This window comes from Eptatretus burgeri, chromosome 14 (genome assembly GCF_056783735.1).
Source record: "Eptatretus burgeri isolate ZD-2024b chromosome 14, Ebu_testis_v1, whole genome shotgun sequence".
Lineage (NCBI taxonomy): Eukaryota > Metazoa > Chordata > Myxini > Myxiniformes > Myxinidae > Eptatretus > Eptatretus burgeri.
In genome coordinates, this window is record NC_140974.1 from 33,603,713 (window position 1) to 33,619,395 (window position 15,683).

The window sequence follows — 15,683 nt, forward strand, 5'->3', positions numbered from 1 at the left end:
CAAGTTCCACTGGAAAAAGTTAAGTGCCAGAATAAAGGGAGGATTTGTTGTTCTTTTGTTTCCCCTTATCTGTATTATAGTCTGTGTGTAGAAGCATGTGTAGGCCATTGGAAGAGAGTTTGGTGAGCGGGCAGGGTGTCAGACCATATCGAAGGCACACGATATATCTAGGGAGATGGCTCTGATCTTATGTCTGGCATTGAGTCCCTCCATCCATTGTTGGGAGAGCAGAAGCAGCATATCCAGAGTAGAGTGACCTGGTCTGAATCCAAATTGATTATCGGAAATCAAGCCATTGGAGAAGAGGAAGGATTTAATGTCTGAAGCGATGATGGATTCCATAACCTTGCTGATGATTGGGAGAAGGCTGATTGGTCTGTAGTTGCAGGGATCTGTTTTTGTACCTTTTTTACGTAGGGCAGAAACGCTTGCTGATTTCCAAGCAGATGGCAGATGACCTTGAGCAAATGAGAGGGTGAATAGAACAGAGAAATGGTGAGCAAGAGCAGCAGAGCAGTTTTTTTTAAACACGTGGGCTGATGTCATCTGGACTGGTTGCAGAATCTGAGTCGAGGTTTGACAGCAAGCTCTCCACTTTGTCAGGAGAAAAGGACACAGAGTCCAGGGACAGCCAGGTGTGACTGGGTAAGATGGGTACCGAAAGTGATGGCTTTTGGACACAAGATTTAGGAGCAAACACGGAGTTTAAGCATTCAGCCTTTTCATGTGCAGTATCAGCAGTGAGGCCATTTGAGGTAAAGAGGGTGATGGAGGGGGAACATACACCAGAAACCGAATGAACTAGACGCCACTAGGATTTGGAGATGGGAGACAGGTTTGAGAGTTCAGACTTGAACAAAAGACAGGGTTTAATCAGAAGACAACATGTTTCACTTCACAAACACATTACTTCTATTTGTGAGTCTCAGTGAGGATGTAAAATGAAGTAAAACACATCAAAAAAACGTTTATAACACTATTGGTTGTTGTTGCTGCTGCTGCTGTTTCTGTGGTCATGGTTTTGGTTGGTGTTGTTTGTGTGCTCCTTCTAATGTACTATTATATATTTTGCTATTGCTTTGATAAATATTACGACATATAATTTTGTGTGCTCCTTTCGTGTCTGTCATGCTTTATTCTAAAGGGCACATGAACATGCCTCTCTTCGTCTGTCTGTCTGTCTGTCCATCTGTCCTTCATGCTTTCTCCTCATAAATAGCTGTGCAGAAATTCACTACACTTGGTAGTTATGACTATCACATGACAAGGAGGTTTGAGAGCATTATCATTATTAGCACCACCCTCATGGGGTAGGGTCAAAAAGGTCAAATACCAAAAATGCAATGATGGGCACATTTTTGACATTTTAACATGAAACTTGGTTTTCTGCAAACAACATTTGAGGACACATGAAATGTGTGACGAGTTTTTGGATTTGACCCCTGGTTCATGCTCCATGGGGTTGGGTTGGAAATTTTTTTTTAACTCAATTTGACATTGGGCCATTTCTGGTGTAACTTTTTGCCATCTTTCAACTTTACATTCGGTGGAAAGCGTGGGGATTTGCGATGACACGCCATCGACTTTGCTCTAGCTTGTTTTATTTAAATGACACGTTCTTTGGTTCTGGGTGGCAAAATGGTCTGGATGTATGCATACTCACCTCTAAGCTGTCTCGCTTGAATTTGAATCCTGACCTAGCTTTCAACTGTCATCCCGGTGTTTCATAGGCAGAGGCAGGGTGATTCATCGATGTGTGTGCCTTCCCTCGGATGGATACTGGTGTTCCATCTATGAGCATTAGTTGGTGGATGTTAAAGATTCCATGGTGTCCTTTGCGAAGAGTATGCGAGGAAATGCTGGCACCCTGGCCAAAAAATTCCGAATTCCTGCCCTTGCCTCACATTCTGCCTGTCCCAAGGGAATGATGTGCAAAAGGGTCAACCCCCCAAGGGGGTCGCTACACCCCTTAGTTGGGCATGTAGATTAGTAGTAGTAGATATTTGGTACACATTTGCTTCACACGATGCATGATCGCAATGGAAAGTTTCAGATGGATATCTTCAATGTCAATGATTTGATTGAGATTGGAGCCCATGATCCGGATGTCGGCCTCGACCTTACAAGTATATTTGGACCTGTACCTGTTATATAATATCCTCATCACAAAAAGCATAATTTTTGAGATGATGATTACGCGATTAGTTTCGGTACTAGTGTTGAACCATTTTTTTGGCGTCTTTCACCTCGATCTCCAAATGGGTATGAGTTTACTTACACACACGTTTTACTTTATTAAATAAGGCAATTCTCTGTATATATGTATGTATGTCTGAAAATCATCGATAAAACAGGTTTGGCCCAATCTCCCCCAAATTTTACGTACGTGTTGGTAGTACCCAGGGCCAGGGAGGTACTTAAGATTTTTGCCTGTACACATGCCACAGTGCAAGTGGTTTACTGACCCCTGCTGCAAATAAGGGAGATGATTAGCCATGGCACAAATATATATGCCCCGCCACCACCACTATCTTCCACCCCCCCTCCCCACCATCCACCCCCAAGGCTACTCCCAAGGTGAGCGGGTGTTTCCTAAATTTTATCTGAATTGACTCACTACATCATATAGCAAGATGCTTTGGGAAAGTCGGCTGAGTTTAAAGGCCCAACTCCAGATCATGTTGCTAGTTTCTTTTTCCTAATATCGATTAGAAAGTGTCATTAACAACAACGATGATAACAAGTAACTTTGGCACATTTAAACAAATTGTTCTTTGTGTGTGACCCACTCCATTATTCCGATTGTTTGAATTTGAGATAAAAATAGTATTGCTTTAATAAAATTCAACTTCTCCTTGCATTGAAGTGTACAGTTTTATTTCTATGATAGGTTAAATCAACCGAAGGTTAACAAAGCTATGCGAACCACCCCAGGAACTAAAGTAAATGTGGAATTTCAGGCGTTAGCTCTTTGTCAGAGCAAATGTTAGTGTGCAGCCCCTTCCTCCACAACAAGGAACCACGATTCATGGACCAAGCTGTTTCCTTATCCATGCTGTGCCCAGTGAAGCCTTCCCTGGTACTGAAGCATCAAGCTTCCCCACAACAAGGAACCCATGACTCATGGACCAAGCTGTGTATGTATATGTGTATATGTGTGTGTGTGTGTGTGTGTGTGTGTGTGTGTGTGTGTGTGTGTGTGTGTGTGTGTGTGTGTGTGTGTGTGTGTGTGTGTGTGTGTGTGAGTGTGTGTGTTTTCCTTCCTATAATTCACGGACCACTGTGTGTTTGTTACTTGCAAAATCGAAGATTTTTCAAGTATATTGGTCAGTCGATTTTGTTATTCTGTCTGTCTGTCTGTCTGTCTGTCTGTTCGTCTGTTTGTTTGTCAATCGCCTACAGGTCACAATTTTAAACTGATCTTCATGAAACTTCATATAGTAGAGTTTGTCATTAGCAAGAAGTCTATCGTTTTGGGTGTCAAAAGGTCAAAAGGTCAACATAGGCCAAAGGTCAGCAAATCTGTCAAATATCTAAAATCCTCAATTTTCATCCGATTGATGACAAATTTGAGCAGGATTTTCACATCAGCTTACTGAATTCAACCACCAATTATTTTTGAGAATCAACATTGGCCAAAAGGTCAACATAGGCTAAAGGTCAACAACAGGTGAGATTTCTAAAATCCTCAAATTTAATCTGATTAACTTGCAATTTGAAGAGGATTTATTTTTTTAGGTCACTGAACTCAACCAGCCAATTATTTTTGAGGTCAACATCAACCAAAAGGTCAACATGGGCCAAAGGTCAACAACTAACTAAGGTGGTATTTCTAAGTCCTCAATTTTCATCTAATTGATTTGAAATTTGAAGAGAATTTGCATATCAGATGACAGAATTCAACCACTAATTTATTATTTTTGATGTCAACATAGGCCAAAATTTTAAAATTGTCAATTTTCATCTCATTGACTTCAAATTTGCAGAGGAGTTGCATATGTAGTTATTGAATTCAACCTATTATTGTTAAGGTCAAATTTGTTTAATGGATTTTGCAAGTATCGTGTTCTGCGCGATGTCTTTTCTTGTTTGTTTGTTTGTTCCTACAGTTCTGGGCCGATTACATCCAGACTTGCTACGTTTGAACAGCATGACCCCAATTAGTGCATAGGGGTTTTTCTTTCTATGCTGGTGGACTTGAGGGGTGGAGGGTGGGTGGGTGAAAATGCAAATTCTCTATGTAAGTGTGTCTTATAGCTCCGTTCCAGGTGGAAGAGGGTATTACAAAGTCCCCACACTTTACAGTTCAGTATTCCTCTACCGACATTTTCCAGTGCAGTCAGGGTTTTTGATTTGTGCAGTGAGAGGTATTTTGGGAAGGAATTTTGAATTACACGTTTGAATAAGGATAATAACATAACCCCCATGGCCATTGGGAGCAGGTGCTTCTTCTACCGTTTGCATAATATATCACGTATAATGTGTATTATTATGTATAATATGTGTGGAATCACAATGTGTACGAGCATGTAAGCGCTGTCGCTTCGCTAACGGGAATACGTACCAATCTTTGCTGTTCTGACTAATCTATGGGGTAAGAACAAAAAAGGATTACTGGAAGATCCTTCCTCCATGCGGGGATAACCAGTGTCGAAAGTTGGCTTTTACAGTTTTGCCATGTATGCCCAATGTCCCAAGGCACAAACCTTCCCTTTTAGCTCACCTGAACTTTAGTCCAGTGAGCTTATGCGACCGAGCAGTGGCCGGTGGTAAGTCAGTCACTCAGTCAGTCAATGAGTCTGTAAACACGTCAGTCATTATCGGTTGAACCAAAGGAATTATTTTGATGAAACTTGTCCACAAGCTTCATGTCTGATGCCTAACAAAGGTATATTGACCACATCAAAATCTGCATTCATTAAGAGGGTCTATTGGAAGGGGGGGTTGACCCGCCATTGCTCTATTCTCCGAAACTACACACACGATTTCGATGAAACTTGACCACAACCTTCATCATCCGTGATTTACCAAAGTTTATCAACCGCATCAAAGTCTGCACTCATTAAGGGGGTGTGCGGGGGTGTTTTTGACCCCCCAAAATAGGTATTTGCTCTCTTTTCCGAAACTGCAAACACAATTTCAATAAAACGTGACCACAAACTTTATCACCTGTGATACACCAAAGTATATTGACTGCAAGAAAATCTGCACTCATTAAGGGGGTCTATGTGGGGGTTTTTTGACCCCCCAACATTGGTATTTGCTCTCTTCTCCAAAATTACATACACAATTTCAATGAAAGTTGACTACAACCTTCATCACATGTGATGTACCAAAGTTTGTTCACGGCATTAAAAAAAATTCAAGTTATAAGGCGGGCTGCGGGGGGTTTGAGTAACTGTTGCTCTTGATCCAGGTGAGCTTCAGGATGTGCAGTCCTATTTTTTATTTATTTATTTTGTGATCACAAACCTTCCTGGGAGTTCCCTGAATCCACCGGCTTGTTGATTTTGTTTAAATCCATGAATCCAGTCTCAAGTGAATAAAAAAGGATTCCTGGGAGATCCTTCCCTCCGTGCTGGGATAACTGTTGCCGCAAGTTGGCATTTGCAGTTTCGCCACATATGCCCATCTACCCATCCATGTATAATCGATTTCTTAATTTTTAAAAAGTATTTGCATCACATACCTTCTCGGGAGTTCCCTGAATCTACCATCATTTGATTCATTGAATTCCGTTAATCAGTTCTCAAGTTACAACACGACAAACAGACAGACATGGCTCCTTTATTATACAGATAATATGTACAATCACATATCAATATGTACATATAATCATGTGTAATGTGTGTGTGTGTGTGTGTGTGTGTGTGTGTGTGTGTGTGTGTGTGTGTGTGTGTGTGTGTGTGTGTGTGTGTGTGTGTGTGTGTGTGTGTGTGTTAATGTACAATCACAACCGTGCATGTGTATGGATAATTACGATCCATGTATACGTGATTGTGCATGCGCCTCCGCGACTGCTCATCATCTCCACTCGTAAATCTCTAAGACCAAATGGAACTTTCCCTGGTCCCCATCTTCACCCTATCTATCCGTTTGTCCAGACCATAACGTTTTCACCATTTGAGCTATAAATAGCCCTTACTAGCCTCACTACAGGACGTCAAGTGTGAGAAGCTCCATTTTTTAAATTGCTTCTGTATTTCTTTATTAGTCCCCTTTGGACTTAATTCGAAACGGGGGGGGGGGGGCTTATGGATTTGGTCTCGATTTTCGTGTCCGTGCATGTGTGTGTCCGTAACCATATATTGGACCTGTCTGGACCGATTTTATTCATTCTTGGCACAAAAACAACACGTGATGGTATACATAAGTACGTTATTTTTTTTCGACATCAGATCCAAGATGGCCGACTGGTGGCCATTTTAGGTGTAAAAAAAAAAACCCACTGTCGAACACGTCGTCAACCATTTTTCGGATATGTATTCACCAATGTCGTTCAAACTTGACACACAGATAATGAATGATGGCTTACATAAGTATGTCATTATATTTTTCCAGATCAGATCCAAGATGGCTGACTGGCAGCCATTTTCGTTGCAAAAAAACCCAACCCGGTGTCAAACACTTCCTCAACCATATTACGGACAGGCATTTACCAATGTTCTTCAAACTTAGCACACATATAACAAATGAAGGTTGACGTAGGAACATCATTTTTTTTTTACCAAGCTCAGATCCAATATGGCCGATTGACGGCTATTTTAGTTGTAAAAAGACCCGATGTTGGACTCGTCCTCAACCATTTCTCGGACATGCATTCACCGATGTTCAAACTTGGCACACAGAGGAAGAATGATGACTTGCATGAGGATGTCTTTTTTTTTCTGAGACCAGATCCAAGATGGCTGACTGGTGGCCATTTTGTTTCTTAAATGTGTCCCTAAACATTTTTCTGACATACATGGTCTGATTTTGTTCAATCTTGGCAAAATCACAGCATACAATATCATACACAAGCACCTAACTTTATTTTGTGATCTCATCAAAGATGGCAGACTGGTAGACTGGCGGCCATTTTAGTTATAAAACACCCCGATGTTGAACACGTCCTCAACCATTTCTTGGACATGCATTTACCGACGTTGTTCAAACTTGGCACACAGATAATGAATGATGGCTTACATATGAATGTCATTTTCTTTTTTCCGAGATCAGATCCAAGATGGCCGACTGGTGGCTATTTTGTTATTTAAATGTGTCCCCAACCATTTCTTAGACATGCCTGATCCGATTTTGTTCAAAGTTAGCAAAAGCACAGGACATCATTCCACACACGTGCCCCTCATTTTATTTTGTGAACTGATCATAGATGGCCGACTGGCAGACTGGTGGCCATTTTAGTTGTACATCAATACGGGCTCTCCCTTTAACTCGACACAGCAAATTACTAAAACAACGGGGGCTATTACATTTTATGTCTTTTTTATTGTTTATTTACCACTGAGCCTCGGTGTGTCTGTCCAGGCCATAAATTCTTTGCCAATTGAGCTTTTGTCATCAACTTTTCATCAAACCTTGTATGAGAATATGGAGAACACAAATGAATAAAATGTACAATTTTTTAACTGTTGTTTTCATCGTTTAATTTGAGTACAAAGTGGATGTAGACAGGCTTTGCATTTTGAGATGCTTTCTAGTTTATGCCTTGCAATTTAAATTATTGAGGAAGCTTTACACGAACAGCTTCATTATTATTTGCACGATTTTTAATTGATGCTGCACGGCCTCATGAAGCCACAGCTATATTACAGCCTTTGTATTAAGTGAAGCATGGTAGTGCACACTACTTTCATGAATAGCGCTCACCATCTTGTCTTTCTTGTTCAAAGGTAATCGTGATCATGTGAACGTGATGAATTCCCCTTAGAGCGCACTCAGCCACTCCTTGGCCCGGGAAAATTGTGAGCGGTTGACGAGGAGTGAAAATCCTTTATTCATGGCCAATTAAATCTTGAATAAACCATCAAATGTGCCTTTCACCCATAGTTTCAGGAGGTTACTTGAGCATAATAGAAAGGTATATCATTGATGGAAGACATTGCAATGATGGATAAGCAATTAAAGGCCAATAACACATTATTTTTCCTGAGGGGAGTATAAATATCTTTAAAATACCTTGAATTTCATTGGCATGATGACAAACATAATTGATGGCATTCCATTGCACAATTCTGTGTTTTGTGAAAATGAGTTGACATCAGAGATGATGTTCAGGTGTGTATGCCCCCTGGCATTTCAAATTCTGTGCGTAAACCCCCCCGGTACTTCGTAGTCATGTGAATGTTTAACACACTGTATTTGAAATAAAAACGTCACTAACTCACATAGCTGTCTGAGCCTGGCCTGCTGGACAATACAAGGTTATGATGCCTTCATTTTGAATACGGATTTTTCCAACGATGTTAAAGTATGCATTCCACCTGGAATGCAACTTTTCAGGACAATGTTTGGTAGAATCTGTGCAATGATTGTAAACTGAGCGACGTGTTCCATTCTCCATCTCGGGCACTCATGAGTAGGAGGAGAGGAGGAGATTGGGACCACACTCTGTGCAGAGCGTTGGTGCTGCTTAAGCAGTCTCCTTGGCTATTTGGTACAATCCTAGATGGGTCGCCACTCCGACACAGTATACCACCATGCTGGCGCTCATTTTGCCGACCTCGGAAGGATGAGTTAACCCCACCTGGTATTAATTCAACAGCTGAGCGGGATTTGAATTCAGGACCCTCGGATCCAAAACTCATGAGTATATCCGTGAGAAAAGCATAGCAGGCAGAGCCTGAGTGGTATCAAAATTATGTACAGTGCTTTATGAACACCTGTTGCTTCAGAGAGAAAACCAAGCACCTCTTGACCCCCTCGTGGGGCTCACTCTAGGTTACCAAAAGGTGAGTATGCTACATCAGAGCTACCACGATACATCTCAGATCTGATGAATCATGAGTATATGTTAAAAACATGTTGATTAATAAGATTTCATAAGCCAGTTCTTAAAACGTATTTGTGTGGTATCTTTATATTGGCCAAATTATCATACTGTATATGTATTTTTTTAATTGTTTGATCTTCAACTCAATGAGTGACACATTAAAAACCTTGAGGAATACCCTAAAACCTATGTTTATCTCTATTTTACCCAAGTTTATCAGCATTTACATAAAATATTGCAGTTTGATGCAAGAAGGCTGTGATTGGAATGTGATATTGGTCAGATGGAACATACGTCGTTTTCCTTTTCTTTTTCTTTTCTTTTTTGTCCTGAACTAGTTTTCGTTCAATCTTCAAAAACAAAACATGCTTTTGTTTTGGAATTTGCTGGATGTTCCCTTAACCTCATGCTTATTTGCTGTTTGTTACATCCATAGGGACTAGCTCATCTTCATCAGCACAGAGTCATCCACCGGGACATCAAAGGTCAAAACGTTTTGCTCACAGAAAAGGCCGAAGTGAAACTGGGTAATTATTATTATTTTTATTATTACTATTATTATTATTATTATTATTATCATTATTGTTATTATTATTAGCAGAGTACCCGTCTGATGGTTGATCTTGTTCCAAGTATGCAACACGTTCTTCTGATGCATACCTTTATTGGGGCAGTCTATTGACAAATGACAGCTCTGTGTAGGCAATTAATACGAAGTTACGTGCATGAAGCAAAAACATACCTACTGATCATAATTCAAAACACCTCACTGGAGTGGAAAACGTGGGGACAGGAACACTGCACTGTAAATGATGGAGACTTGTAATATCCTCCCCCACCTGGAGGCGGCGTGACACGATACACATTGACATGGAGATTTTGCTTGCCAATCTCCCCCTCCACCCAAGACCAATGGAAAAGATAAAATCACCCACATACACTAATTGGGGTCATGCTGATCCAAGTTTGGAAGTAATCAGGCCACAACTGTAGGAGGAGCAGCATGACAAACAAACAAATACACAAGCATCGGTCTGTGAATTATCGTAAGGACAAGGGAAGAAAGACGGAAGTGATTGTGAATTTAAGGTCCCGCCTTGATTTAAACATTGTTCTTGACAAATGGGGACAGGAACAATACAGGCATGATGGGCCGAATGGTCTTCTCATGTGCCAAAATTCCCTGTGTTTCTTTGTGTAACGTTTTTAGGAACAGGAAGAAATGGGAAGGGAAGGACAGAGAGTTGAGGGGGTGAGGGTGCATGGAGTTGGAAGAGGGAGATTGAGATGTTGGAAAGGGGAGGGGGGGTTGAAGACTTGGGGGTTGGAATTGGGGTTTTATATTTTCAGTTTGGGGTAGTTGAGAACTTGAAGAAGAAAGGAGGAGGGAAGGCAGAGAGGGGACAGAGTTGGGATCAAGGGGTTTGAGGCTTTTGAGTGGGGGGAGGGGGAGTTGAGGATATTGGGTTGGGAGGGGTTTGAGGATTTGAAGAAAGGGGAAGGGGAGCATCGAGTTTGGGTGTAGTGGTTGGTCGGGGGGGGAGGCAGAGAGAGGACAGAGTTGGGAGGAGTGTTTGAGGACTTGGGATTGTATGTGAGTGTGTGTGTGTGTGTGTGTGTGTGTGTGTGTGTGTGTGTGTGTGTGTGTGTGTGTGTATGTATGGGGGGGGGGGGTAGGGACCTAAAGACGCATTTTTTACATTATGCAGAACTTCCTTGAGTCCCAGATAGTCCCTTTGGATCTTTTGAGTCTTCTAGATACTGTATTTTGGATTCTCTAGGTATTTTGGGTCCTCATGGTCTTTTTGGTCCTTGGGGTCTTTTGCATCCCCTGGGTCTTTTGGGTCTGCAGGGTCTTTTGTGTCCTCTTGTCATTTTGGGTCCTCTGGATCTTTTGTGTCCTCGGGTTATTTGGATGCCCGTGGGTCTTTTGCATCCTTTGGGCCTTTTGGGTCCTTGGGGTCTTTTTTGGTCCTCTGGGTCCTTTGGGTATTTTAGGTCTTCGGGGTCTTTTTGGTACTCGGGGCCTTTTGGGTGTTTTGGTTATTCAGGTTCTTTAAAGGGTCTTTAGGGTCTTTTGGGTCCACAGGGTCTTTTGTATCTTGTAAGTGTTTGGGGTCTTTTGTATCTTGTGAGTCTTCAGGGTCTTTTGGGTCTTTGGGGTATTTTCAGTCTTTTGAGACTTCTGGGTCTTCGGAGTCTGTGAGGCATTTTTGGGTCTTCGGGGTCTTTTGGGTATTTAGGTATTAGGTGTTTTTAAGGGTCTTCGACATCTTTTCTGTCTTTTGGGTCTTTTGGGTCTTTTGGGTTTTCGGGGTCATTAAGGATCTTTGGGGTCCTTTGAGTCTTCGGGGTCATTTGGGTCCTCAGGGTCGTTTGGATCCTCTGGATACTTTTGGTTAAGTATTTCAGGTTTCATTTGTGGGTGACATCAGGTCAGCTGTCCAACTAATGAGTGAAGAGAAAATATACATACATACCTAATCACATACACTTGCTCCATGATATATAGATTATTATTCTTCTTCTTATTATTATTGTCATTGATAATGAGAAAATGAATCAAACACGTGTGAAACAACAATACGTGAAAAAAGCTACCAGAGATTTCAAGGAAATGCTCTGTCTACACAAAAGAATAGGATTTGGACCTTTTCATACCATCAAGAGCTGTGGTGTGTGTTGGTGTGTGTTGGTCCCCATGGGTCAGGAACTATGAACCAGAATAGCACTAAGTTCCTTGACTTTGCAAGAAGTCATGGACTTAGGGTGGCTGGTTCATGGTTTCAGCGCCCACAAGCTCATCGCTGGACTTGGTATTCCAACGCTGGCGGTGTGGCAAAGGAGATTGACCATGTCCTCATTGACGGTCGTTGGAGGATGATCCAGAACTGCAGGGTCTACCGGAGTGCTCAGTTCCTCAATACTGACCACAGGCTTGTTGTAGCAACTCTAAAGCTGCACCTTAAATCCTGGAGAATGGTACCATCCCAGCCTAGGCTGGATGTTGCCAAGCTCAGGGATGAGAGAGTAGCTGAGGAGTTTGCGAACAGGCTGAGTGGACACTTGGGGGGTCTGGGTGCTTTGGGGGGTCCTGAAGAGTTGAGGAGCACCTTCAAGACCACCGTCCTTGATGTTGCCGGTGGATGCCTTGGAGTTCACCACAGGGCAAAGAAGAATTTTGTCTCTCAAGGGACACTGGATACCATTGACCAGAGTCGCAGGGCCAGGCTGAATGGCAGAGCTGAGCTGTTCAGGGAGCTGAGGCGTAAAACTGTACGTGCACTGAGGGTGGACAAGGAGGCCTATGTGCGAGCAATCTGTGAGGGGGTAGAGCATCACCTGTGGACAGGTGATTCTCGTCCCGCTTACAGGGGAATTCGCGCATTACGTTCATCCAACCCATCCCTTGGAGCACTGCAGTTCGAGCAGAGAGTGGTAGGCTCTTGACAGAGGAGTCTGAAGTGAAGGCCCGCTGGGCCAGTTACTTTGAGAGGTTGTACTCGGCTGATCCCCCAGCTGTCGAGTTGGACGTCAAGGGTGTTACAATCCCTGTTGCTGACCCTCGAATCAACTGTGGTCCACCTTCGCTTGTGGAAACACGGGCTGCGGTGAACCAGTTGAAACGGGGCAAAGCTCCGGGGATCTGTGGCATCCATGTCGAACTTCTCAAGGCTGGTGGAAATGCTGCACTCATGTCGTTGCATGCAGTTTTGTGCTCTGCCTGGAACACAGGCATCATCCCAACTGACTGGAAGAGGGGCCTTGTTGTCCCTCTCTGGAAAGGGAAGGGTGATCGCCAAGACTGCAACAACTACCGAGGGGTGACGCTGCTCTCAGTGCCGGGCAAGGTCTTTACTCGGATAATTCTTGATAGGGTTCGCCACCATCTGCTTGAGCACCAGCGTCCAGAGCAGTCAGGCTTTACACCAAAGAGGTCAACGATTGACCGTATCCTTGCCCTTCGTGTCCTCACCGAACGCAGACGAGAGTTTCGGCAGGGGCTGCTTGCAGCCTATGTTGATCTCTGTAAAGCGTTCGATTCAGTGAATCGGGATGTCCTCTGGAGGATTCTTGGTCTTCGTGGGGTGCCACCAAGCTGTTAGGGCTGATGTCTGAACTTCGTGGGCTTGTCTTCGTGGGCTGATGTCTGAACTCTACTCTGGTACTGTGAGTGCTGTGAAGTGTGGTGGTACCACCTCTGACTTATTTGCAGTTGTTACTGGAGTTTGTCAGGGGTGTGTACTGACCCCCACACTTTTCAGCACTTGTATGGACTGGATTTTAGGGAGGATGTCGGAGAGATCAAGTTGCGGTGCATTGTTTTGGAATGTCAAGATCTCGGACCTTTATTTTGCAGATGATGCAGTCATCTTTGCAGAGACTTTAGACATCCTTTTGGGGGCCCTCGAGGTGCTGAATGAGGAGTCGGAGCCGCTGGGATTACGGGTTTCTTGGGTCAAAACTAAGATCCAGGCTTTCAGTGACATCTTGGATGCTGCTGTCCTGTCTGTGTCTGTTTGTGGTGAGGATGTTGAGGACGTGGAGAGATTCACTTACCTTGGCAGTGATATTCATGTCTCTGCTGGCTGCGAGTCAGAGGTCAATAGACGTCTGGGTCGGGCCTGGGGAGTCATGGATTCACTGGATCATGGGGTGTGGCGCTGCCGGTACCTGTGCGGGAGGACGAAAGTCCGAGTCTTCAGGTCCTTGGTACTTCCAGTCTTGCTCTATGGGTGCGAGACTTGGACTCTGACCAAGGATCTGAGACGGAGACTTAATTCCTTTGGTACCAGGTGTCTTCGGAGAATCCTTGGCTATCGCTGGTCGGATTTTGTGTCCAACGAGCGGTTGCTGTGAGAGACTCAGATGAGATTTGTTACCTGCATAGTCCGTGAGCGTCAGCTGCGGCTGTATGGACATGTGGTTCATTTTCCTGACGCTGATCCTGCTCACCAGATTCTCTCAGCGAGGGAGTCTCATGAGTGGAGGAGGCCAGTGTGCCGACCACGTGCCTCATGGTTGCAGCAGGTTGACCATCATCTCAAGGAGATGGGGATGGGCCTGGCATCTGCCTGGGGGATGGCCAGACGGAGGCCCCTGGAGTACCGGCGGAAAGTGGACGCAGCGACGCGCTGTTCTGGCACATGCTCCCATACCTGACCTGAATACCTGTGCCATTCCAATCTTATCTTGTACTGCAGGTGTAGTAGACTGGTCGGAAGAAATGAGACAATTGGCTGAGGTGACCATGAAAGGGCTCACAATATGTGGAGCTCATTAGCCAAAAGCACATGTTGACAGGCTCCATGTATCTAGAAGAAAAAGACAGATTGGGTTAAAAGTGTGTTTGCAATCTTGTGCTTGGGAAAAGATTTGCCCTTCCTGAGTAGCTCAAGCAACACCAAACATCAGCATTGGTATTGGTTAGTAAAGAAATAATTACAGAGAAAGGCACGAGGGAAGGCCAAATAGGGAACTGTGATCGTCTTGCCATTTTGGGAGGCATGTCCCTTCATGATAGGTAGCCGAAAGAGCTGAAATCACTGAGGCTGAAACACTGACAACGATTCTTCACATGCCAATTTAGAGGGTGAAGATCCCACTGAAATGCTCATTATAACTGCAGAAGACCAATATGTCTACTTTCATGAAACCTTTGAAAAGATTATTTAATCGTCAATGTGCAATCAACAGTCGAGCATAATCCATACTTTAATGAAAGGATAAACACAAAACAGCACACCTATGTGGCCCTGCACAAAGCAAATGGTGACTCGTTCCTCTCTCTGCTCTCGCTATTGTCTCCGTTTTCCAATTATATATTCAGCTCACAAACAGTCCCGATAGCCTCTCCCTCAAGAACAACCATTTCTATTTCCCCCACCAACTTTGTTGGTTGGTGGGGGATAATAACCTATTTGTAAATACGAAATTGATCTATATCTACATGGCGGACAGAAACTCCCCACAAACTCCCAATCGTTCTACGGGCCATCAAACCATAAAATCTAACTCCAACATGAGCATGTCACATTTTTACTCGACATTTATACTGAGATTCTGGCCTCTGTCAACATTACACAGTCATATGTACGAAATTATTCATTCCATAATCAAATTATAAGCATACTCGTGTTAAATAATGCCCGGAACACAATGCACCACTTAACGGCCACTCGTAAATCATTTGTGGTTCCAGCTTGGACACAACATCCAAAATAAACACTGAAGAAACCATTGATAAATGCAGCAAGCCAACAACTTCTCTGTCACTGTGATGCGTTTTGTCACTGGGTGTCTAAAACTGACACAGTAGATAGATATACAGTGCCTTCAGAAAGTAATCTCATCACTCAACTTTTGTCACATTTTGTTGTGTTACAGCCCGAATTTAAAATGGAATTTTTTGTCACCAATCTACACAAAATACCCCAGAAGGACAAAGCAAAAACATGTTTTTAGAAATTTTTACAAATTACTTACAAATGATTACTTACTTACAAATTACTTACAAATGTCTTTCATCAATAAGTATTCAACCCCCTGAGTCAATACTTTGTAGAAGCACCTTTGGCAATGATTGCAGCTTCGAGTCTTCTTGGGTATGTCTGTATCAGATTTACACATCTGGATTCGTGGATTTTCTCCCATTCTTCCTTGCAGATTTGCTCAAGCTCTGTCAAGTTCC

The 15,683-nt window shown here is 43.2% G+C and overlaps 1 protein-coding gene across 6 annotated transcripts in view; it reads left to right on the plus strand.

Annotated features, from left to right (window-relative positions):
- LOC147012940 (traf2 and NCK-interacting protein kinase-like) overlaps positions 1-15,683 on the plus strand; it is a 262,159-nt gene that overhangs the window by 96,616 nt on the left and 149,860 nt on the right. For all 6 annotated transcript variants that reach the window (XM_085854314.1, XM_085854315.1, XM_085854316.1 and 3 more), the window contains one exon: positions 9,429-9,519. In XM_085854314.1, coding sequence (XP_085710440.1) covers positions 9,429-9,519 — 91 coding nt within the window. The remainder of the gene's footprint in view (positions 1-9,428; positions 9,520-15,683) is intronic.